Source organism: Hirsutella rhossiliensis (genome assembly GCF_020360975.1).
Source record: "Hirsutella rhossiliensis strain HR02 chromosome Unknown scaffold00003, whole genome shotgun sequence".
Lineage (NCBI taxonomy): Eukaryota > Fungi > Ascomycota > Sordariomycetes > Hypocreales > Ophiocordycipitaceae > Hirsutella > Hirsutella rhossiliensis.
Window position 1 is genome coordinate 4,260,385 of NW_025408669.1, and position 23,019 is coordinate 4,283,403.

At 61.2% G+C, this 23,019-nt stretch overlaps 11 protein-coding genes across 11 annotated transcripts; 5 read left to right on the forward strand and 6 right to left on the reverse strand.

Moving 5' to 3' along the window:
• Nucleotides 1-44: 44 nt before the first annotated feature.
• Nucleotides 45-1,729, reverse strand: HRG_03574 (cation efflux family domain-containing protein; the record flags this gene model as incomplete). Its single annotated transcript, XM_044862045.1, has 3 exons — nucleotides 45-813; nucleotides 865-1,083; nucleotides 1,149-1,729. The coding sequence occupies 3 exons, from the start codon at nucleotides 1,727-1,729 to the stop codon at nucleotides 45-47; spliced, it is 1,569 nt and encodes a 522-aa protein (XP_044723071.1).
• A 1,351-nt stretch (nucleotides 1,730-3,080) lies between these two features.
• Nucleotides 3,081-4,592, forward strand: HRG_03575 (glycosyl transferases group 1 domain-containing protein; the record flags this gene model as incomplete). Its single annotated transcript, XM_044862046.1, has 3 exons — nucleotides 3,081-3,330; nucleotides 3,391-3,584; nucleotides 3,636-4,592. 3 exons carry the CDS (start codon nucleotides 3,081-3,083, stop codon nucleotides 4,590-4,592), a joined length of 1,401 nt encoding a protein of 466 aa, XP_044723072.1.
• A 302-nt stretch (nucleotides 4,593-4,894) lies between these two features.
• On the reverse strand, nucleotides 4,895-5,541 carry HRG_03576 (ubiquitin-conjugating enzyme domain-containing protein; the record flags this gene model as incomplete). The annotated part of the gene is made up of 2 exons (XM_044862047.1): nucleotides 4,895-5,259; nucleotides 5,379-5,541. 2 exons carry the CDS (start codon nucleotides 5,539-5,541, stop codon nucleotides 4,895-4,897), a joined length of 528 nt encoding a protein of 175 aa, XP_044723073.1.
• A 476-nt stretch (nucleotides 5,542-6,017) lies between these two features.
• Nucleotides 6,018-6,734, reverse strand: HRG_03577 (zinc-finger double-stranded RNA-binding domain-containing protein; the record flags this gene model as incomplete). The annotated part of the gene is made up of 1 exon (XM_044862048.1): nucleotides 6,018-6,734. The coding sequence occupies one exon, from the start codon at nucleotides 6,732-6,734 to the stop codon at nucleotides 6,018-6,020; it is 717 nt and encodes a 238-aa protein (XP_044723074.1).
• A 253-nt stretch (nucleotides 6,735-6,987) lies between these two features.
• On the forward strand, nucleotides 6,988-7,950 carry HRG_03578 (tetrapyrrole (Corrin/Porphyrin) methylases domain-containing protein; the record flags this gene model as incomplete). Its single annotated transcript, XM_044862049.1, has 3 exons — nucleotides 6,988-7,122; nucleotides 7,173-7,297; nucleotides 7,350-7,950. The coding sequence occupies 3 exons, from the start codon at nucleotides 6,988-6,990 to the stop codon at nucleotides 7,948-7,950; spliced, it is 861 nt and encodes a 286-aa protein (XP_044723075.1).
• A 110-nt stretch (nucleotides 7,951-8,060) lies between these two features.
• HRG_03579 (pyridoxamine 5'-phosphate oxidase like domain-containing protein) lies at nucleotides 8,061-8,734 on the reverse strand (the record flags this gene model as incomplete). Its single annotated transcript, XM_044862050.1, has 2 exons — nucleotides 8,061-8,483; nucleotides 8,540-8,734. The coding sequence occupies 2 exons, from the start codon at nucleotides 8,732-8,734 to the stop codon at nucleotides 8,061-8,063; spliced, it is 618 nt and encodes a 205-aa protein (XP_044723076.1).
• A 1,898-nt stretch (nucleotides 8,735-10,632) lies between these two features.
• Nucleotides 10,633-12,138, forward strand: HRG_03580 (uncharacterized protein; the record flags this gene model as incomplete). Its single annotated transcript, XM_044862051.1, has 3 exons — nucleotides 10,633-10,650; nucleotides 10,735-11,346; nucleotides 11,413-12,138. The coding sequence occupies 3 exons, from the start codon at nucleotides 10,633-10,635 to the stop codon at nucleotides 12,136-12,138; spliced, it is 1,356 nt and encodes a 451-aa protein (XP_044723077.1).
• A 421-nt stretch (nucleotides 12,139-12,559) lies between these two features.
• Nucleotides 12,560-13,789, forward strand: HRG_03581 (peptidase c13 family domain-containing protein; the record flags this gene model as incomplete). The annotated part of the gene is made up of 2 exons (XM_044862052.1): nucleotides 12,560-13,092; nucleotides 13,156-13,789. The coding sequence occupies 2 exons, from the start codon at nucleotides 12,560-12,562 to the stop codon at nucleotides 13,787-13,789; spliced, it is 1,167 nt and encodes a 388-aa protein (XP_044723078.1).
• A 454-nt stretch (nucleotides 13,790-14,243) lies between these two features.
• Nucleotides 14,244-16,881, forward strand: HRG_03582 (transcription factor IIIC subunit delta n-term domain-containing protein; the record flags this gene model as incomplete). Its single annotated transcript, XM_044862053.1, has 6 exons — nucleotides 14,244-14,261; nucleotides 14,357-15,154; nucleotides 15,220-15,477; nucleotides 15,536-15,716; nucleotides 15,810-16,508; nucleotides 16,694-16,881. 6 exons carry the CDS (start codon nucleotides 14,244-14,246, stop codon nucleotides 16,879-16,881), a joined length of 2,142 nt encoding a protein of 713 aa, XP_044723079.1.
• A 382-nt stretch (nucleotides 16,882-17,263) lies between these two features.
• HRG_03583 (CVNH domain-containing protein) lies at nucleotides 17,264-18,090 on the reverse strand (the record flags this gene model as incomplete). Its single annotated transcript, XM_044862054.1, has 3 exons — nucleotides 17,264-17,346; nucleotides 17,422-17,573; nucleotides 17,654-18,090. 3 exons carry the CDS (start codon nucleotides 18,088-18,090, stop codon nucleotides 17,264-17,266), a joined length of 672 nt encoding a protein of 223 aa, XP_044723080.1.
• Nucleotides 18,091-19,052: 962 nt separating this feature from the next.
• Nucleotides 19,053-21,060, reverse strand: HRG_03584 (variant SH3 domain-containing protein; the record flags this gene model as incomplete). The annotated part of the gene is made up of 2 exons (XM_044862055.1): nucleotides 19,053-19,520; nucleotides 19,573-21,060. The coding sequence occupies 2 exons, from the start codon at nucleotides 21,058-21,060 to the stop codon at nucleotides 19,053-19,055; spliced, it is 1,956 nt and encodes a 651-aa protein (XP_044723081.1).
• Between the last annotated feature and the right edge of the window lie 1,959 nt (nucleotides 21,061-23,019).

Below are 23,019 nucleotides of genomic sequence, written 5' to 3' on the forward strand. Positions count from 1 at the left end.
CGAAAGAGAGCGGACCCGGACTCGGCGTCGGCCGCGCGCCTACTCTAGAATGGCTTCGGCGCGCGCGGAGTGGCCGGCGTCCGTGTCTTTGCACACCAACACTCGTCTCCTTCTCTTTCCACCTGCACCACCACGTCGATGCCTTCCCGCAGCAGATATTCCTGCACTCGGTTTCGCGCATCGTCCATCGAAGCCCCCCGCGCCACCGTGATGTGCACAACGCCCACGAGCCTGCTGTTCGCGTCACCTCCGGTTCGGTCGTCAAGCCATAGCTTGGGAACCGTATAGCTCACGACTCCTCGCTGTTGCAGGATCCCTCCCAGCGAACTCCGCAGGTTGTACTCGGAATCTTCCGGGACACTTAGGAGCAGTCGTCTGGCCGACGAGAGGACGAGTGGCTGCGACGACAGGAAAATGAGGACGGCGATGAAGCACGACGCCAGCGGATCCCAGCCGGACCACCCCCACAAGCTGGTAAGTGCCGTCGATACGATGACCGAGACGCTGCCGAGCGTATCAGCCAAGACATGCAGGTAAATGCCGCGCATGTTGTCGTTGTCGTGGCAGTGGCCGTGACTGTGCCCACTGTGCGACTGGGCGCTGGGACTATTGTCGTTGGAAGACTTGTCGTGGCCGTGTCCATGCGAATGCCCATGGTCGTGTCCGTGATGATGATGCCCAAAGGCCATCATGCCCACCAAGTTCACGGCCAAACCGAGCGAGCTGACAATGAAGAGCTCGCCCAGCCTCTTTGTCCGCTGCCCCTCCCACAAGCGCTCGAGCGCCTCGAATGCGATTTCAACGCTCAAAAGCCTGCGCCATGGTCAGCATTGCGACGCCCTCAAGCTAGCTGCGTTTGCTCACATAAGGAGAATGCCGTTGGCAAAACCGCTCAGCGTCTCAATCTTGCCGAAGCCGTATGGGAACCGCTGGCTCGGAGGCCATTTGCTCATCACAGCTGCCAGCAACCCCACGAGCAAGGCAACGCAGTCGAAAAACATGTGTATGCTGTCGCTCAGCAGGCCCAAGGAATCGGTGAGATAGCCGTAAACAGCCTGTACGACCATGAAGCAAAAGTTGAGCCTGATGCGGGCTCCAGTCAGCGCCAATTCTCGCTCTCGTGTATGAGGGGCAATGGCACAACTCACGCCATGAAATAGAATATCCGCCTCGAGTCCTTTTCAACCAGGATCGCGTGGAGAAGGGGAAAGCGGGCCGCGTACGGGAGCAGGGCCCTCGTGAACAACGACGGCCGGGATTTTTGGTCGTCGCCGGGATGCGCGTGGGCAGCGCCATGATGGTTGCATTGTCGGGGGGAGTGATGGTCGTTGTGGTTGTGGTGGTGATGCTGCCTCGGGGGCGAGTATGGCGTCGTCAAAGCCCCGGGCCCGGGCGTCAAGACGAACTTGCCCCCCGCCGTCTTCTCCTGCGACCAGCCGTCGAGCGTGTCCAAGGCAGCGGGCGCCGGCTTGTCCCTCATGAGCGTAGCACTCGTGTTGGAGGCCTGCGAGGACATGCGGTTGTGCGAGTGGCCGCGAGAGTGGCTGCGAGAGTGCGACTGGGCGCGGTCATGGCCGTGGGCGTCGTCCTCGAAGTGCACGGGCAGCGGTTCCCGAGACATGGAAGCTCGCCAGGCGCTCAGCGACGATGGGGAGCGCGAGTGCGAGTGCAGATGTTGATGGTGGGCGTGCGGAAGCGCCGACGATGGCAAGGCGTACGGCGCGGCCATTGGTACTTTTGTACTTTGGACTGCGAAGCTGTCGCTGGCCTGTCGCCGGAAGCGGGTCGCTCGCCCACAATTTCGCCCCTGGCCGGGGGCGGCGAAGCGTTTGCCTGGACGAGGAGGACGAGGAGCGGGACCACCCAACGGGTCGCGGCGACGTCATGCACCGTGGGCGAGCAGCGATTTGTCCACGTTTGTGATGCCCGGCTCACTTGTCGAGGGAACGGCGCGGGCTATGAAGTAGGAGATGGATGCCCCCGTCGGCCGCAGTGGAATAGGAGGCGGTATTTAGCGGCGGGGTGTTAAGAAGAGGGGGCACTTGGCGGCAAAGAGAAAATCAGACGACCTCAGAGGTAGAGCGACAGGGGCAAGGGGAGTTCTCGGTGTTGAGGAGCAGCAGATGTGCAGAGATGGAGAGGGGAAAAGCGCAGGTTGGAGACGCGTCCGGCGAGACATTCATTCACTGACCATGTCTCGCCGCCCATTTTACTTGCTAATGAGGCACAGGCCAACGCGAGTCAGTTTCCCACAGCAGAGTCCAGCGCGAGAATCGGCCGGCATCACGAGCTTAACTGCCATCGGGGCAACTGGAGCCCTTGCAGCAGCGCAGCGCGGCTATTATTAGGGGCTGGGGGCACTGAAGGCGCCGACGCCGTTGGCTACCGTCCGGGAAGCAAGCCACCGGCACAGAGGCGGAATCTGGAAAATCGTGGATTGGCTGGCTACTGTCCTTGAGTCGCACATGAGTCCCGGCACCGCTACAGTGCCAGCTTCTCGAGTATGGAAAAAGCCGTGGAAAAGCCTCTCGTCAGGCCCTCATCCACCACACCGCAGTGCCAAGTGCAGCAAAAGCAGAGCATGATGGTGGTCCTTCAGCGCTTGGCGCGGGCCCCTTGATCCACCAACACCTTGAAACCCGCCACATTTGGCGCGCACCCAGACTCTCTATCGGATGCTGCCTATCGCGGGCTACGGAGTAGATACTCCGTTTAGCCAGAGTTTCAGCAGGCAAGTAATGTGCCCGGGCAGTATGGCGCGTTAATCTGCAACCCACAGCTACAAGCTACCTCTCAGCTAGTCTAGGCCACCTCTCGCTGTGCAGTGTGTGGACGGCGTTGGGCCAATGCAATGCACACCACCACCAGAGGCCCATTTCGATCAAACCGTCACCAACTGCTGGGCAGCGCCGCCTGTGCCGCCTGCGCCGAGGCGACAAGTCTCGGCACTCAAGACCAGGAGACGGATCTCACGGGCCGTGTCCTCCGCCGCCCGTGGGAACAACAAGCGTCGCGGCTGGAGCTAGAGCGCCTCTCACAGCGCTCTCGTCGTATAGCTCCAAACTTCGGCTTCGCCCAGCATGATCGTGCAATTTCTTGCGTCCGTCCTGGCCGGCGTCCTGTTCGTCTTTGGTATCAAGTATGCCATCGCCCTACTCGCCTGGCTGAGTCAACGCGTAATCCCGTCTCGCCATCGTCCGGCTGAGAAGCCCGAGGACGAGCACGTCCAGGTCCTCGTCCTTGGCGACATTGGCAGGAGTCCGCGCATGCAGTATCATGCCATCAGCCTGGCCAAGCACGGCCGCAAGGTGGACATTGTGGCATACAAAGGTGAGTTGTCGAGCTGTGCCTGCTGGTATGCCTGAATTGACACGCGCCAACTCGCCCCAGAGACGGCCAGACATCCCGCTCTCGTTGGCGATGCCCGCGTCACCATGTATGCCCTCGCGCCACAGCCCGAGTGGATCGCCTGGGGAACTCTGCCCTTCTTCATCAACCTCCCGGCCAAGGTCATTCTGCAGTTCTGGACCCTCTTCTACACGCTCATGTACGCGACACCCCCGGCGCAATGGATCATCATCCAGGTGAGCTCTCCATCTCACAAGCCGCCGCGTCTCCATCCTCATCGGCTGTAGAACCCGCCCTCGATTCCCACCTTTCACGTCGCTCTCCTCGTCTCCCTCATCAGAGGCAGCAAGGTCGTCGTTGACTGGCACAACTACGGCTACTCAATCCTTGCCCAAAAGTCGCTGTATCGGCCGTTGGTTCCGGTCTACCGGTGGTACGAGATTGGCCTTGGCCGCTTTCTCGGAAATGTCAACCTGGCTGTCACAGATGCCATGGCACGCGAGCTGCGGGGAGGGCGCTTTAACCTGAAGAGTCCAGTTTATGCTTTGCACGATCGCCCTGCCGAGACGTTCCAGCCCATCGAGTCGGACAAGGAGAAGCTTGCGTTTCTATCCAAGCTGCCCGAGACGGAGAGCCAGGCAAAGGACATTGTCGATGGCGTAGTCCGCCTCGTCGTGAGCAGCACCTCCTGGACCGCCGATGAGGACTTTGGTATACTGCTCGATGCATTGGTGTCATACGCCAATCCCGAGGACGGTTTAACGGCAGAGCCCCCATCGCCTATCTTGGCCATCATTACCGGCAAAGGTCCGGAAAAAGAAGCCTACTTGAAGAAAATTAAACAGCTCCAGGATGGCGATCGGCTTCCTGGCATCCGCATCCTGACTGCCTGGCTGTCCAACCGTGACTACGCCTCGTTGCTCGCTTCTGCCGACTTGGGCATCTCGCTGCACAAGTCCAGCTCGGGCGTCGACCTTCCCATGAAGATTGTCGACATGTTTGGAGCCGGCCTCCCCGTGGCCGCATACTCGGCTTTCGAAAGCTTCGGCGAGCTGGTCAAGGAAGGCGAAAACGGTTGCGGCTTCGAGACGTCGGCGCAGTTGGCGGATATCCTCAGGAAGCTCCTCAGCGAAGCGGGCGAGCGGGAGCTGGCGGCGCTGAGACGGGGGGCCGTCAGGGAAGGCTCTCTACGATGGGACGAGGAGTGGGATCGAATCGTGGCACCGCTTGTACAAGTGGCCTGAATAAGAGCATGGCGAGACGAGTTGAGAAAGACAGCAGCAATGCCCAGGCAGGAAATCCAAGCCATTCTCGAGTTGCGGGTGGCCGCGATTCTTGGAGAGCTGCCAATCGATGTAACCTGTATCCAATGCTTCATGACCTTGAAAAAGGAAAGAAAGAAGGACAGAGGGAAGGAATGTATTCAGAAAACAACATGGCTCCCAGACGCCAGCCAATGGGCGACTCTCGCCCCGGTGATACCCGCTGCCAAACGCCCCGGCGCCGCGATAAAACTGCCTTGTGGCCTTGCTTGACAGCCGGCCGTCTAATCCTCGCCGAGGCTCTCGCGCACACAGGCACGGCAGCGCTTCCGAAAGTCCCTGTGTTTCCCCTCGCGCTCCTCGCGCAACATGCGAGCGGCCTCGACGTTTGCGGGGCTCTCGTCGTTGGGGCTGTAGAAGAGGCTGATGGTGCTGAGCAAGATGGTCTCAGGGGTCTGGACGGGGGACCAGCGCTCCGAGGCGGCCTCGTAGCCGTAGACATCCTCCTCGGGCGGGTGCAGGATGGAGATGCACAGGCCGCCGTTTTCGTAGATGTTGGGGTGGAAGGGCACGGGGCGCTGGAAGGTGAGCGAGGGAGGCATGTGAGGGTAGTTGGGCGGGAAGACCATTCGTGCGCGAAAGTTGCCTCCTGATGAGCGCGATTGCGGCGTCAGCATGCGTCGTCGTCTATTAGCGGTGATGGCCTGGTGGCCGGGGTGTCTGGATGGGCGAAGAAGACGGAGAGGCCAAAATGGGAAACCAACGCACCGCCGTAGTATTTGCAATCGTCGTTGATCATCAGCATGACCTCCCACTCGAAGATGTTGCTTTCGTTGACAAGGCCGCACGATATGCCGGGCAGGTCCTTGCCCGCCTGCATCTCCTTGAGCTGCCGCTTGAGCAGCGACCCGGCAGCAGAGGTGGCAGACATGTTTGCCCTGCCCCCTCCGAGGTGTGCGTGTGCGTGTGCGTGTGCGTGAGCGTGAGCAGGACGGTGGACCGGTCGTGGGCGGAGTGGCTCTGGACCGAGGCTACAGTCTCTGGCGCCGGATGGTGTGGTGGGTGGTTGTTCTGGTGTGGTGGTGGGGGGAGTCGGTGAGATGTTGCTTGTTTCCTTCCCCCTTGGGATTGATTGCCATACGCCCCGCAGAGGGGCTGAGAGAACCCAGGATGTGCTCACGTCGAGGAGAGGCGGCAAGAGCCGTACGCTCGAGGCCTGCCTTGACGGATCAAAAATAGACGGTTTATCCTCGTCCAAGCAAAAACCCGTTTCCAATTCCGGGTACAAAGTCATGTCGTTAGGCCCGAGATGCGCATCCGCTGCTCACAGTATAAGAAACATTACACTGCCATCCCAAACCCGGGGTATCAAATGCCAAGTCCAGCTCCCGCCTCAGCCATGCCTCGTCATCTCTGCTTCGAGCCGCCAAATCCCGTAAAGCCCATCTGGGCCATCATGTCGTCCTCGTCGTGCTCCCCCTCGACCCGCACGTCCTCTCCATACTCCGTCTTGACCTTGGCCTCGTGCTCCTTTTGCTCACGGCGCCGGTCGGCCTCGGCCCGCCTGCGCTGCTTCTTTTCGTCCGCCTCCTTGGCCATCTCATCCTCGCGCAGCTGCAGCCTCTCGTGCAGACTCGTCGCCCGCTCCCGTTCTAGCTCCTCCCGCCGGCGGATGTAGTAGGCGATGCGCTCGTGCACCTCGTCGACCGTCGCCCGCTTGACCTGGGCCGTTTGGCCCGTGTTGGCCAGGTGCTGGATCGTGTTGAGATGCTCGACAAACTGCTTGTTGTCCTTGAAGGTGAGGTCGCACGAGTCACAGTAGAAGCCCGCGCCGCGCCCTCGCTTGCCCACGCCGGCGCCCGCGGGCACGAGCTGCGTCTTGCCCACCTGCGCGCTGAGGTCCATGACATGGCGCCGCGCCGTCGTGTACGTCTCGTTACCCGTCAGGGGCTTGTGGTATTTCTTGCCCGCGAGCTTGGCCTCATACCGCGCCTTGGCCTCTTCCTTTTCCCGGGCCTCGCGCTCCTTGCCCTTGGCCGCGTACTCGTCCAGGTCCCAGTTCTTGCGGAAGTCGGTGTCCCCCGCGGGCGCGCCATAGGCGCTTTTGTTTTTGGAGTCGGCCATGGCGTGTGGACGTGCGGCGCGAGTATGCAAAGGTTCAAGGTGTCGCAGCTTGAGATGGATGTCGAAGTCAGATCTCGCCGCTGTCCGACTGGAGCCACTTTTCTCAACGCGCAATGACATGCTGGTACCGAATACATACGTGCTTTGTACTGTAGGTGCCCCGCGGCGGGGCTCGCGATAAGAGCAGGACGGACAGGAATTTTCTCCCTGCTTCGCCATCTGGGCACATTTTATACGGCAAACGTCAGCCACGATGCTGTATCTCGTCGGTCTCGGCCTCTCCGACGAGACCGACATCACCGTCAAGGGGCTCGAGGTGGTCAAGAAGGCGTCCAGGGTGTACCTCGAAGCCTACACAAGCGTCTTGCTCGTCGACCAGTCGGTCCTGGTACGCCGGCTTCATGGGAGCCTCGCGCGTCTGCAGCTGACGTGCCGCAGGAGAGCTACTATGGCCGCTCCATCATGATTGCAGACCGTGAGATGGTCGAGTCCAACAGCGAGGAGATTCTGCGCAGTGCCCAGGACGAAGACGTGGCCTTTCTCGTCGTCGGAGATCCCTTCGGGTACGCAGCTACCCTTGCTCAGCTTGACTGCCAAACGCTCACGTTTCCTCAGCGCAACCACGCATACTGACCTCGTTCTCCGAGCCAGAGAGCTCTCCATCCCGGTCAGAACGGTGCCCAACGCCTCTATCCTGTCGGGCATCGGCGCCTGCGGTTTGCAGCTGTACAACTTTGGGCAGACCGTGTCCATGGTCTTCTTCACCGACGCATGGAAGCCGTCGTCATTCTACGATCGGATAAAGGAAAACCGCTCGATTGGTCTGCATACTCTTGTGCTCGTCGACATCAAGGTGAAAGAACCTAGCCTGGAAAACATGGCCAGGGGAAGAAAGATTTACGAACCGCCCCGATACATGACTGTCGGCCAATGCGCGGCGCAGATGCTTGAAATCGAGGACCAGAGGCAAGAAGCCGTGTACAGCCGCAACAGCTTGGCCATTGGCGCTGCTCGGGTCGGGGGCAAGACGGAAAAGTTTGTTGCTGGGACGCTCGAGGAGCTGTGCTCTGCCGACGAGGAGCTCGGCCCGCCGCTGCACAGCCTGGTGTTGCTTGGAAGCAGGACGCACGAGCTTGAGCGTGACTTTGCCCATCAGTTTGCGCTGGATAAGGACAGGTGGAACAAGCTCTGGAAGACAGAATATGGCAAGCAATGAGACCGCAAGTTCTATTACTATTGAGCGGCTGTCTCGTCGGCACACCTGCGGATGCCACGCGTGGCTGCGTCTCTCGGTAACGCTTGCTCCTGCAAGACGTGATATCAAAGCTATGCGTGTGTCGCCCGCCATTCCTGCACCTCCGCGGCTGATATCTCCCTCAGCTTGTTGGTCTGGGCTGGCTTGCCCGTGATGGCTCCCTGGACGACTTCGGCTGCGCGGCTCAGGATGTTCTTGGCCACGAGGGCGTAGGTGGCCGAGTGCATCTTGACGCGAATGATGCCGATGCGGGGGTCGTTTTCGGATCCGTCGTGTTTGCCGTCGCCCAGGTCACCGAGCCAGGCCTTGAGGGCCGGGCTGTAGTGCTTCTTGATCAAGTCGCGGTCCGTCGCAATGGTGGCCTGCCCCGACACCGACGCCCACTCGCCCGAGGCGTTGAGGAAAGAGATGTTGATGTTGGGGTCGCTGGAGAGGTCGCTGGTCTTGCCAGACTCGGTGTTGGTGTGGAACAGCAAGTCGATGCCGCCGGCTTCCTGTGATGATGCCGTCAGCGTTGTCAAGACGAGTGGCGAGGAAAGAAGGCACGCACCGTGGCAGCTAGAGCCATGCAGCGTGACACAAGATGACTCGTGGACGCCTCGTGGGTGGTCATCATGCCAAACTTGCATGCAGTCTGGAACTCGACGAGGTCATTGATCTTTGTCTTCATGTCCACGTCGTCCTGATTGGCCTGCTTGTAGGGGTCGGCGGGCTTGTCGCCGACAGAGGTGTTGGAAAAAGACATGGTGTTGGCAGTGTGAGCTGAACGTGTGTGGATTCGTAGATGCTTGCCGACTCTTGATCGAAAAAGACGTTTTGGGAAGCGGGATTACGGCGGGAGAAGTTGCATCTTTGGCTTTTATCTGCCTCTATCTGTAGTCGTCACTCGCGCTCACTTCCATCATCGGGAGGCGGGGGATGGCAGCTTCATCATGACGTCAAACGCGAAGCGTTGTTGGCAGGCACGAACATCGGAACACACAGTACAAAGTACATGCAGGCATGGGGAGGATGCACAAGTCATTGGCGAATCGGGACCACGCCTGGCGATTGGCGAACAAATCCGAGTTATGGATGACGATTCGAGCCGGTTGTAGCGCCGTGATTTCACCCGTTGGCTCTAGACAGGGAGCCTAGGGGGTCAACTACCGTGGGATGGAGTTGGCGTCGATTACACTGCGGTTCTTTGTGGATTCAACGCCGAAAATCTCGCCTTATTATATACTGCGAATAACATGCTCACGTAGTTGTCCATCACCAACCTCGGCTGTAGGGGCGGCACCCTTTGAAGCGAAAGGGAGAGCCAAAACCCAAAAGGCTAGGCATCGAGAGCGCTAAGCAGCTGATTGCCCGGTCCGTCTCGCCCCACCGGATATTATACGACCGGACGAGTCCGACAGGGACGGACCCATGTCTGGGAACAAGGTGTAAATGTGTTGTCGAATTGAGCAATTGCATCGCAGTGCTCTCGCGCGGGCTGCGCGGGCTGCGCAGGGCTGCTGCCTGATGATGGGCCCAGTCTGGTAGGTGAGCAGCAGGGAGTATGTCAGTGTCATGGCCGTTGCAGGCACTCGCTCGAGGACGCCCTGGCTCTCTCCATGGTGGTGCTACGCTGAAAAACGTACGATTTTCTGACCGTACCTGATGCCCGCGCGAGCAGATCCAGGCCATTCGTCGCGTCCACACAGTCTTTCTCTGCCTGTGCTCGGAGCCATCGGCTGCCACGCTGCCAAGTGGGCAACGGGGCAGCTGTAGCGTCACATGACGCCGCGACGTCTCACCGCAAAAGGACTCGAAAGGGGGCAGCTGCGGCCCGCTTGCCTTTCCCCGCGCGTGGAGACCCAGACCCAGTGCAGAAGGAGCGCCCTGACGCTGAGACAGCTTTGCAGGCCAACCTCGCTCTCTCCCCCCTCCGCCCCCCGGGCTAGAAAGATCATCTTCGCGGCGCCATCATCTCCCCGACCATCACCTTTCTTCCCCCTGCGCCCATCTGCCCAGCCCCCGGCACGACGCGCTCGTGGCTCACTTGTGGAATCCTCGCACGCGCTGCCGGCTGCCCCGTGTCCTGTCCACCTCTCTCCCAAGTTTTTCCTGCCCGCCTCAAGCTCCAACAAGCCCCGCCGGGATTTCATCGTCGTCTTCGTCGTCGTTGGGGTCGCGGTGCGACATAGCCGGCCGCTTGCGAGGCCCTGTACGACGTTTGATTGTCTGCCGCCCAGAGCAATTCCTAGGTCACACAGCACGAGGCCGCGCTGGCTGAGCGACTTTTACTACCGGTTTCCTGTCTCCGTTTACCACCGCCTCTGCTCTCTTTCCTCTCTTGATCTCATTGTCATCTGCCCACGCCTGCCAAAGCGGCAACCTCGCCTGCAAAGTCACATCAAGTCCATTTGCCTCACCTGTTCACATTTGTTCGACAAAGATTCATCCACTCCATCTCCCTTCAGCTCGTGGCCACACATACCTGCATCTCGGACCTCAGCATCGACAAGTCGCGTTGTCCAAGCCTTTCGCCATTTCTCTCTGCCCATCGCATCTCTCAGCCTCGCACCTGCTGGCGGTGCTGCTCCGACTCCTGCTGTAAAAACAGCCAAGCTCAGGCCGGGAGGGTCAAGAAAGGACACCTTGCCCTCTCCCAGCAGGATGGCGTCGTCCGGACCGGTAAAACTCCCCGTCTCCTCTCGTTGCTATCGATCCAAGGACCGGTGACCCTTGCTCAGTCCCGTGCTGACATATAATGCACAGTCCGTCTTCCCCTGGGAATGCCGGGACAAGGAAGACCAGGCAAGGATATCGTACCATCATCCTCTCCGCCGCACCAACCAGGCCCTGGCCGAGGAGAACATGAAACTCAAGAGGATCTTGCGAGAAAACGGCATCTCCTGGTCCTCCGTCGCCCAGGCACACCTGAAGCAGAGAGACCCAAACATGCGCAAGACGCGATCCTCCAGGTCTGCACATGAGCTCGGCCGGCCTTGCCTGCCGACAGAAGTCATTCTGCGCATTCTCAAGCTCTCAATGAAGAGCTCGCATCCCATCATTGACCCTCTCAGCCCCCTGACGCCCGAGCACCTGTCCGACCAAGAAAAGGCACGAGGCAACCAGATCGCCATCCACTTTCTTGCAACTTGCAAGGCTCTCCACACCGAAGGCACCCGGTACCTGTGGGAGGGCAATACCTTTGTCTTCACCACGGCACAGGCGCTGCGGAACTTTGCCGAGCTCACTCCCAGGTTCCGCAGCAGCGTCACCCACGTGAACCTTCGCATCGTCGCCCGCTACTACGACGACCAGCGCCGTAGGCACAAGCTCGAGCGATGCTATCACGCCGACCTGAAGAAGGATCAGCTGCTCAAGGTTCAGCTGAGGCCAAAGGAGACGCCTCTTGTCCGCGGCGGTTTTCGATGCTACACCTGGACCCAGATTGTCGACTTCCTGGCGGCCCTCAGAGCACCCTACGATCCGGCGTACCGGGACAAGAAGAACCCGAGGCCCAGACTGCTCCCGTCTCTATCGTCCCTTCGACTCGACCTGGTCAACTTTTCCGACACTCTGCTCCCATTTTCGGGCTCGGAACTGCATGACATTGCCAGTCACGAACTCGGGTGCACATTGAACGAACTGCAGGTCACCGGAATGCCCTTTGACGACGCGGGCATGAAGGCGTCGGCCGAACTGAGCGGGATGCTCAAGGACGAAGGCCTCTATCTAGACGGACCCCCCTCGTTCATTGCCCACGTCAGATACCTGCAACCTCTGTCGGGGAACAAATGGTGCGCCCGCGTCATTCGCGCTTGGAAGGGCAACGGCACCGACTCCGACTACGGGGACATCACCGACGAAGACATGGACGATCACGTGGCCCACTTTAGCGGCTACCATCCAAGGCTGGGCGCTCTGCCTCCGGCGCCCTTGGAGGAGGGACACCCGCCCTCGACGCGGGACGAGGAGACGGTCATTTGGAAACGAGTGCCGACGTCTCGGGACGGCGGGGCGCGCTCATGGGTCCAGTTCTCACGGTTTAGCGGATATGAGATCACAGATCCAGACTGGGACACGGACGACGAGGGTATTTGTCCCTGCTGCGGCGAATCGCACCCAGGCTCGTCTTTTCTGGAGTTTCTGGTGGATGATGACCTTGCTGACTGACCGCAGAATGAGTACCCTTGGGCGTTTGTGGCTGTTGGCGAAAGCGTGGAACTGAGCTGGGGAAGAAAATGTTTGCATGAATAGATACCCTTTAGCTAGCGAGGGCGTAATGACCTACGCGGTGGTAAAGCAATACGAGCTGTCTGATTTTTGGTCACTTTTGGTCACTCTGAGTGCCTTGATCGTGTCAAGATGAGGGAGGATGAGACGCTTTTGATACATGACGTCGGAGTGAAATTGTTAATTAGTCACGGGTGAGAAACGGTCCAGATTGGTAAGCTTCATGTGTGCGCGGTACGTGATGAATGTGCATTTGTCATCCTGGCATCAACATCGAATACCCCTTGCGGCAGATGACAGCTCGTGACTGCAAGCCACAGCATCGAAGGACTCTGGCCGGAGCAATCAAAAGCAGCCCGCGATGAAGCTCTTCGACATGCACCTGCCGGCCTTGGTGGCCCTGGCCATGCTCCTGTCTATGGCCACGTCGGAGCACACGAGTAACTGGGCCGTCCTGGTGTGCACCTCGCGGTTCTGGTTCAACTACCGCCATCTGGCCAATGTTCTTTCCATGTACCGGACGGTGAAGCGGCTCGGCATCCCCGACTCGCAAATCATCCTCATGCTGCCCGACGACATGGCGTGCAACCCGCGCAACGCCTTCCCCGGCACCGTCTACAGCAACTCGGACCGCGCCGTGGATCTGTACGGCGACAACATCGAGGTCGACTATCGCGGCTACGAGGTGACTGTTGAGAACTTCATCAGGCTGCTGACGGATCGCGTCGGCGCCGAGATGCCCCGGAGCAAGCGCCTCCTGACCGACGATCGAAGCAACATCCTGGTGTACATGACGGGCCACGGCGGCAACGAGTTTCTCAAGTTCCAAGACGCCGAGGAAATCGGCGCGTACGATCTCGCGGATGCGTTTGAGCAGATGTGGGAAAAGAAGAGGTGTGTGGTGATTCGGCTCTTCGGTGTTTCTCCCTGTGCCCCCGCAGGAACTGACCCATAAAGGTACCACGAGATTCTCTTCATGATCGACACCTGCCAGGCCAACACAATGTACAGCCGACTATATTCGCCAAACATCATCGCCACCGGGTCGTCGGAGCTCGACCAGTCGTCGTACTCGCACCACGCCGACAACGACGTCGGCGTCGCCGTCATCGACCGCTACACATACTATAACCTGGAGTTCCTGGAGAATCAGGTCCAGGACTTGAACAGTAGGAAGACGGTCGGCGATTTGTTCGACAGCTACGACTTTGAAAAGATTCACTCCAACGCCGGTGTCCGCTACGACCTCTTCCCCGGGGGCGCCGAGGGAGCTCGGAGCCGGCTTATCACCGACTTTTTCGGCAACATCCAGAACGTCGAGGTGGACCGGGCCAACGACTCGGCGTTGGAGGAGGAGCTACTCTCGTTGAGCAGAACTATTGCTCTACTTCGAGAAAAGGAAGCCAGCACGGCTGCTGCGTCGCGCAACGTCACGTCCATGCCGCCGAGCGTCCCAAGCGAGCCGGTCAGGAAGACACAGGGCGTCACGGCTTTGAGCGATGACGACCGGTGGACGAAGAAGATTATCGGGGCCACGGCGCTGGCCGGCTGCGCCCTTCTTTGGGGCATCGGGTCATTTCTGGAGAGATGATATCATATCCGCTTGCAGAGGAGGTGGGTGGAAAATACAGAGACCGGACTCATGAGCGGAGTCCGGTTTGCCGAGTTTGAATCGATTGCATCGCCATGTGCGCGAGGGTGTGAGGGCGCTTTGCCACGGGCAGGAGTTTACGGTATTGTTAGTATTCCGAATCTGTCGTTTATACCCGGCTTGTAGCTAGACGAGACACGAACAGGCAAATAAAGGTGAAAGGTGTGTTGCGTGCAGGATTCTAGGGTGCATTCCTTGATCAGGAGTGCAAGTCGAAGGTGTGCTTAGTCAGCCGGAAGCCTAACCGTCGGAATGACTCTATCACGGGCGGCTCAGTGTGGCGAAAACTTGAGAGGCTTCCTAATTTTCAAATAAGACTCACAGACGCCAACTTGGTGATGGATGAATTGAGACTGCGGCCTTGGAACCTCGTGCGCGTCTGGAGCGGCTCGGCATGATGGATCCGTCCAAGGTAAGCTTTGCGCAAGGCAGAAGCCATGGTGAAAAGTCGCGGCTGAAGGCGCCCAACCCACCAAAGAGAGGTTGCTGACGCGGATTCGTCGCAAGGCCCGTCCGCTTGAGGCACTAGACTTTCGCTTCCGTCCCCTGGCGCCCCTGGCCCTCGCGTGGTCGTGCGACGCAGAGCTGGCCGTCGCCTTGGACGACGCCATCCACGTCCTCATCCCCGAGTACCCCAAGGAAAAGAGCGGCGGCGGCGACAATGACGCGGGCTTCGACGAGGCCCTGCTGCAGCCGCAGTTCTCGCTGTCGCTGCAGGTGTCGGGCATCTTCCGGCCCGAGCCGTCCATCAACGCCAAGCTGTGCGCGGCGGCGGGCGTCGTGCTGCCGGCGCGCGGCGCGGGCGACGAGTTCCGCTTCCGCGGCGTCGGCCACGGCCTGCTCTCGCGGAGCGGCGCGGCGCTGGGCCAGACGGTCCGCGTCGAGTGGTCGCCCAGCGGGCTGGGGCAAAACCTGCGGCCCGTGCTGGCGGCGCTGACGACAAACGGCGGCGTCGTGACGCTGGGCGAGCACATTGATCCCGCGTCGACGGTTGCGTCGGGCGCCACTGCGCGCTCGTTCAAGAACTGGCGCGTGCTCTGGGGCCTCGGCGCGCTCTTGCCGGTCCCGGACGGGACGCGCAAGGAGGGGTTTCGCGAGATGGAGGACAAGATTGTGGCCTTTTCGTGGGCTAGGGAGGTTCTTCCTGGCAGGGCTCTGCTGGCCTACGCAAACGATGCCGGGAGGATTGCCATCATGGGAGTCCAGCACTTTCCCGGCCGGCGAGAGGAGGAGGCATCCCAGGGGCACGAGTCCGTCTGGCAGTTGCGCGAGCTGGCCCGGTTCGACGGGCGAGGGCCTCACAAGGTTAGATCAAATCGAGGGTCGCGCCTCAACCAAGCTCTGCCGTTGACCCGTCGCCTCCCCCACAGGTCCTGGACCCCCATGATCCCGATTTCGTTCCCTTTGGCAGCGCCTTCAGTCTCAAGTGGAGCCCGTGGCACGTCTCGCCCGACTCCCGAACCGCAACACTGGCCTACATCGCCCACAACTACGTCGGCTTCCGCCGCATCACCATCACCGGCGCCTGGGAGCGGGCGCGCAACCCGGCGCTGCGCGTGGAGCAGACGGACACGACGGCGTTTTGCATGAACCTCGGCCCGGATGCCTTTGTCGAGTGGGAAGATGCTGTACAGGCCTCGAGTTCTCGGACAGAGTGTGTGCGTGGGCTGACGATGCTGTTGTCAGGTATGGCCAGACGGCTCCCATGGCCAAACGGCGCGCGGCATCATCGCAACGCCCTTTGTGCCCAAGCCGTTCCAGGTCGATCTCTGCGCGGGCCCGAGCAAGCCGATGGCGCCTCACGCCACCTCGCAGTGCGCGACGGTGTATCCCGCGGACGAGGACGCCTCGACGAATCCAATCACCGGTACGTCTGGAGCAGCAGCACACCCTCTGCCCCCCTTTTGCCACGGCCGAGGCCCCCGACGGGGCTGCCGATGACGGGCTGACGACGGCGCAGGCCTCGTCGTCCACAGGCCCGATCCGCACGATAAGCCCGCCGCGCCGCGCTACACCATGGTGCGCCTCTCGGCCACGGCCGCGACCCGCGACTGGTACCGGACCAACGTGCCCGAGGACGCCGCCGCCGCCGGCTCCCCGCGTCTGCCGCAGTGGGCCGAGTACGTGCGCGCCCAGACGGCCCGCGTGGTGCCGCGCCTCGCCGCCATGCAGGGCGTCGACTCGGACTCGGAGTCGGAGGACATGGAGGACGAGTACCTCCTCGGCGACGGCCGCCGCCCCATGTCGCGCGTCCACCCGCACCGCTTCCGCCTCTGGGGCCTCGCCGCCTCCCCCGGCGACGCCTGCTCCGCCGTCCTCGTCACCAAGCACAGCACCCACCACCCGCACCGCCGCGCCCTGTCCAAGCTGCTCTTTGCCTGGCCCGAGAGGGGCGACCCGCCGCCGCCGCCGCCGCCGACCGCCGCCGCGTCGCGCCCCCGCCTCACCACCGAGGGCCGCCTCTGGGAGGCCGTCTATGGCTGCCAGGGGAGCGTCGCCGACATTGTGCCCACCGCGGGCGCCGCCGCCGCCCCGGCCCTGCCGAGCCCCCTTCGCGACCTGTTCCGCGACGTCGTTTCGCTGCAGCGCTGCGTCTTTTGCGTCGCCCCGCTGCGCATCTCCTTTGACGAGTCGGCGTGCGAAAACGGCCACTTGTTCGGTCAGTCTCCACCTCTTCTCCCCTTTCCTCTTCTTCCCTCTCCTCTTCTTCCCTCTCCTCTTCTTCCCTCTCCTCTTCTTCCCTCTCCTCTTCTTCCCTCTCCTCTTCTTCCCCCCAACCAAGTCATGATCAACTCCCCGTTCTCTTCTCTCGCTAAACAACCCCCCCCCCCATCGGGGACGCAGCTACCTGCGCCGCCTCGGGCCTCGCCATCATGGCCCCGGGCGTGTCGCGCCTGTGCGCCGTGTGCGGCCTGCGCTGCCTCAAGGTCGGCGAGCTGGCCGCCCTGGCGCGCCGCCTCGTCGGGCCCGATGCCGTCGTCGACTCGACGGGCGACGTGTGCGGTGGGTGCGGGGGCAAGTTCGTCGCCTAGACACTTTGGCATGGTCCTGCAGGCTCTCGCGTTGGGCATCAGGGCATGGTCGCTTGGGTGCTGAGTGTGCCCGTGGGGAGGATCCAAGGGGAGTTTCTCTTATGTGCGCTTCTGCGCGAGTATCAGCCGTCGCCAGACTTCAAGCAAGATTCCTCTGGATATGTTCCATGCAAAGGCGAGCATTTCAGATATCAGTCCGTCGTCAATTATGTGCATTATAGCCCGTCCTCCATGAACATTGTCCATCTCCACCATCGGCGATAGCCCCAGCCCCTTCGTCCCCTGCCGCCAGCAAGCCGAACCCTTCTAGTCACCAGTCGTCCACTTCCGAGATAACTCGCGCCCCTTTCCTTCCCAGCCCAGTTTTCAAGTGCCCGCGTCTTCAGAGCAAGGGCGTGCGATCGCCCTCGTGCGCGCCGCAGACCAGTCGCCCGTCACTGGGCTGGACGGCGTGGGGATGCTCGGCTGCGCGACAAAACGGGTCAGCAAGTCAAGTCCAGCCGCGGTATGGTACAAGGCGGGTAGAGGGGGATGCATTACCTTGAGAGCCAAGTTGCAGTGTGGCGGTCTTTGGGCTGCCGAGGTGGTCCAGGCAGGTACACTCGAGGCGGAGGGCAGCAGCCTCGTCGCCCGGGAGAGCATCGTCGCCGCCAAGGACGACGCAGGGCCAGCAGAGAGAGTCAAAGTCGCCCCTGTTTATTTGAACAAGCCAGTCAGTCAGCCAGCTCCCGACGCGTCTTCCGAGAGAAGGTGGGGGAAAGACTCAACGCACGACTCTTGGTAGATGAGCTCCCCGTCGTGAGCGCCAATGCAGCGGTTCAGGTTCAGGCTCGTCCGCCACCACTGCCCGTCCCCATCTACGCACTGCCCCTCGAGCATCGTCCTCCCCTTTCCCCCGTGCGCCTTGAGCATCAGCGAAGGCCGGCACTGCCCGCTAAACAGCAGCGGCCCGTCGTCGCCGTCCTCCACGGCGTTGTGCACCTCCTCACCAGGAGCAACCGTCGCCGCCGCAGCAGTCTCGGTGGCCACCGCGCTCGACGCCTCGGCAGCCGTGGTGGGCACGACAAAGACGCCCGCAGGCCGGCCGACGACCAAGCCGTCAGCGACGGCGGCGGCGGCGGCGACATCCTTCTTGGGGAGGCCGACACGAGCGGCTGGGCCCGGCACTGCGACGGCGGCGGTGGAGAGGATGAGCCTGGCGGGATGCATCTTGGTTTTTCCTGCCCCTTCTTTCGTTTTCGCTTCGTCGCTTCGCGGGAAGAACTTTGGTCTCGATGCTTCTTTTCCCCGGGGGTTCGCCTTTTCAGTGTGCGGTTTGGTGACTTCGATGGGAAGCAGATGGGTGAGATGAGTGGGCAGCTTGTGTTGGTAGTCAGCGAGTTTCGAAAGGTAGTCGAACGGAGGAGGAGTAGTTGCCCACGAAAGGAAGGTGCCGGTTTTTGTGCGGCCGGTTTTTTTGTAACGATTTTTTTGGGGGATTGGATTCCTGTTTTTCAACCCGCATGAGAGAGAGACGAACAATAGGATACAGGAGGAGACGAGGATGGGATGAAAGATGAGAGTAGAGGGGTGGGGAGGAAAAGACGAGAAAAGAGAGCAAGCGGGGAGGCAGATTCCAAGCTGGTGCCCGAGGCATCAAGATCCAACCATCGCCTGTTCAGGAGCAGAACAATAGGCAGGTCCAAAGGAGACAGCCCCTCCTTCCCCGTCCCCAAGCCCAGATCCAGGTCAGTTTCATGATTCATCAGCCAGCCGTGGCCGTTGAAGGCCTCCAATCCCCGTATATTCCTCCTTTACGTCTGCACTCGCGTCTCTCGAGCCAGAGAATCGCATCGTTCCCAGCCGACCTCATCAAGACCTGCGGGCTCCGGGACAAGCGCGCAGCCGTCTGTGACCGCCCGCTACATAAGAGGATGTATTGAGAAAAGGAAACTAGATCTGCCTACGTGGGCTCCCGGGGACTAAATCCCTCCAAAATGGGTATGAGTGAGTGACGAGAAGAGTACAATTAGTCTTCAAAAGTACGTTCCCAACCATCATGACAATTGGCCCTGAGGGACCTTGTGCGTTATCCATGTCGCACCCCGTTCCAACAAAAACTCCTGGCCTTTTCGTTTCCTTCGCTTTTTGCCGCCTCAAATAACCAGTCCAAAGTCCTCGAGCCGTGCGCTTCATTCCGTGGCCCACGGCCGGGGCTCTTTCAGCCAGTTTGACCGGCTCCCGAGATTCTGCCCGGGCACCGGCTTTCTGCCGACGGATCCCGGTGGTGGAGGGCCTGACGGGGGAGGCCCAGGCGGTGGCGGGCCCGGCTGCGGAGGAGTCACCAATCTCGCTCCACCTGGGCTCTGGGGTCGACTAGATAAGGCTCCTTGCTGTCTTGGTCGCGGGGACTGGGCTCGCCGGTTGGTGCTCGTGGGCGAGGTTGAGCCGGAGCTCTGGACCAGCCTGAGGCGCGAAGACTCCGAAGCAACGGGCCTCGACCCGTTGAGGGAGCCGGGACCTCGGGCCTGGCCGCTTGGGTTCACGGGAGGCCCCGGACGAAATGCGCCCGGGGGGAGTCGCGGCTTGACGGGCCGAGATGACAGGCACGTCCGAGGCACGACGCCCTGCTGAGAACGGTTGAGGCGGATGACGAGACACTGTTTGATGCGTTAGCGATTCATCGGGCTTCTGGCATGCTCCGAGACTTACCCATCCGTCGTCGTACTCGTGAAGCAGGCGGACCAGTTCCCCAACGCGCAGCTCCATCTCGTCTTCGAGCGTCGGCTTGAACTCGAGCTCGACGCGGTGGACGCCCGAGTTGGCGGGCCCACCGGCCGCCTCAATGGCCACGGCGCCGTTGGTGGCAAGTGGAGCCGAACCGGCCGGCACCGATGACACGCTAAACTCAGTCTCGGCGGGGCTCGGTGGTGACGCCCATATGTTCCGCCTCGGCAAGGTCAGGTCTACGTTGCTGGATCCATCCTTGCGCATCGACGTCTTGCGCGACAGGCCAGTGGCAACACCGAGGGCCGCGCCCGCGGCCATGGTACGTCCATTGATCTTGAGGGCGTCCTGGGAAAACGAGCTTCCCGGAGCGCGTGGCGCCTCGAAGAGCGTGGCGGGGGAAGTGCTGTTGCTGCGCATGCTCTGCTCCTCGACAATCGTCGAAGGGACGCGTTCGGCCTGTATTCCAAAAGGGTTGGCGGTGTTGGTGCTCCGGCTAGTGGCCGGGCGGTCCCACGCAGTGCCGACGGGAGTGAACTGGCCAACGGGCCGCAGGCTGATGCGAGGAGCCTTGGGGTCGCCTCGCATCGAGGGGGCTTCGAAGGGACTCGAACCCGCGCTGAAGCCCGGCTGAAACTTTTCGTCGCCATCGTCGAGCCTGATGCGTGCGGCAGCCTGCTTGCGACGACGATTGAAGAGGAAGTAGGCCAGCAGGACAACGGCGAGGACTCCGCCCAAGACGCCAAAAGCGATGCCCGTCTTTACGCCCGCGCTGGAGCCCGAGTCGGCGGCGGCGCTTTCCTTTCTGTTCATTGACAAGTCCGCGGTAGAAGCGGAGGCCGAGGGTCGAGATGCCGAAGGCAGCAGACCTATGCGATCCGTCATTATGGGCACGGAGGTTGGGTCAGTGGCCGGGTTGCCGAGGACCGCTTGAAATGTGTTGGAGAAGCTCCGCGTGCTAGATGCGGAGACTCTGGCCGAAGAGGACTGGTCGGACGACTCGGGGCCTTTGCTGTCGACAGATGCGGGCGTGGGGGCTGGACTCGGGGCTGGTGACGGAGAGGGTGACGGCGTTTGAACAGGCGACAGGGCTCGCTGAGATGCCGTGGGAGGTGGGACATCATCATCGTCGAACAAGGTCGAGTAGCCGGCGATGGGGCCTTGAAAGGTTGGGGCCAGAGTCTTGAAGACGGTTTGAACGACGGTGGCCACGTCGTCTGAGCCCACGTCGGCCTCTGGGGCGCGATGAGAGCCGGGACGCTGTGCCATGTTGGAGTCGTCAACGGCTCGGCTGCGCTGGGCATCACCCTCTTGCTGTAAGTCGTCGTCGTCGTCGCGGACTCTGGAGTTGTTGTTGTCGGTGTTGTTGCTGTCGGGAGAATCTAGGTCAGACGCGTCGGTGGTGAAGAGGTTCATCCTGATGAACCAGTCGATGATGTCGCCGAGATGGTGGCGGCGATGCTTATGGGGCATGGCGGTAGGAATTAAAGGAGAGGCAGCGACCATTATGGAAGCTTGGCAGCGCTAAAGCGCCCCAGGTCCGAGAGCGCGGGACAGGCCCGTGAGCTGCCGGTGTGACGGGAGAGACGGCTGGTGCGACCGCGAGGACGGGAGTGACGGCTGGAATGCGCCAAAGGGGGAGGAAAAGAATGTATTGGATGGGCTATCGAGCCAACGACGCGACTTGCCCTGTTCCACTGTCTTGGATCAGGCGTCGACGGCCCGCAGGGGGCACTCGGGAAACAAGGGGTGAGGAGAAACAACAAAGGAAACCGGGGTGGAGAGAAAGAGAGCGAGCGAGGGAGGCGAAACGAAGCGAACGGACAATGGGTTCCAAGGCGAAGCCGGAGAGAAGGGTCGTTTCTGGCGTGCAGAAGAGCCGGGTGCCCGCCCTCCCCCTTGATTTGAACGATGGTCGTTTTGATAGCTCGATAGAGTCGGAAGAAGGAGTCGTCGAACCAAGTGAAACAGGAGCAACGATGGACGAGCGGAAGAGAGGCAGGCGCTCAGCGCCCTCAGGCCATGGTGACGCTGGGGGGGAGCCGACGCGGCCTGGAGCACCGACGCCGGTGGTTTGGATGGGACGGACGGGTTGGAGGCGTTGCACGGGCGGCGGCGGCGGCGGAGGAGGAGGTGGTGGCGGTGGTGGAGTGGAGGAGAGAAGGAGGCCGAAGAGGAGGAGGCGGCGGCTGCAGGTATTGAATAAAGGGTACCTCGAGAATGCCTGGGTGTTATTTAATGATTGACAGGCCGAGGGCGGTCGCCGGGGGACGAGCAGAATGCCTGCCAGCCCTGTGGCCTGGAGCTACGGGCCATCTAGTGCAGTTGCCCCCCCCCCCCCGAGAGAGCATCTTGGTAGAGCCAGGTCATGTTTCTCGCCTGGCCAAAAGGGACCGTGGCCAATTCGAGGTGCGTTCTACCCGTGTGGTCCGGCAAGGCAAGGCAAGGCAAGGCAAGCAACCCCTGTCCCTGTCCCTGCGCAGCACGGACACGGCTTCTCCGCACCGACAAGGTTGCATCATCATCATGTACGAATGGACGTGCGTGTGTGCCTGTTGCGCATGCGCCCGGACTCCAAGAGTTGCGGTACCTACCTGGAGAGGCCTACCTGGAGAGGCCTACCTGGAGAGGCCTACCTGGGAGAGGCCTGGAATTAAAGGTGCAGAGTGGCAGCCAACGCCCAGCAACCTGACGCAGTCCCCATCCCGCCGAGGTACTTTTCCACTGCCCGGTACATGGCGGTACCTGGCTCCGACGTGGTGCTGTCTTGAGCCGACCAGGAGATCTTCAAGGAACCCAGGGAGCAAGGGATGCGCTCTCTCCCTCGCTGGTCCGTCAAGGCAGCATCAATTGACATGGCCATGTCCCATGGCCTTGACGGCATGCAGGCCTCGGCTTGCAAGCTCATGCACGTCGCACTGGGACAGATGCCAGGTACCGCCTGCGGCCAGATCAGGTACCTGTGCCTGCAGGCGGTGACGTGCAGCCGAGGGAGCGGCCGATCCTCCCGGTAGCGCCAGGGGCGCGGGCCCTGTGGTTGGCTGGTTGACCGCCTTGTCTCGCCGCCCTGCGGGAAGGGGGGGGAAACGCTACCTGGAAAGATAGTGGGTTTAGTGGGGGCTTGCGGCAGTCAATCCGTCCTCCATCATTTGCATCACCACCTGCCTGCATCGAGTCACCACTACAGTACTGCTGTACCTACTAGTAGGTAGGTAGATACTCGTACTACTTGCCCCCCAAGGTTGGCACTTATTACTACGCACTAGTACCTACCTGGGTAGCAGGCAGTACTCCGCCGGAGCCTTGCTCTGAGGCGCTGGACCAGGTATTAGTCGCGGCCGAGACAGAGAGAGACCACAGACTTTGTCTGCCCTGGCCAGTGTCTCTTATCCGGATAGAAAGCATGACCATGACGTTGTCGAGGTAATAAAG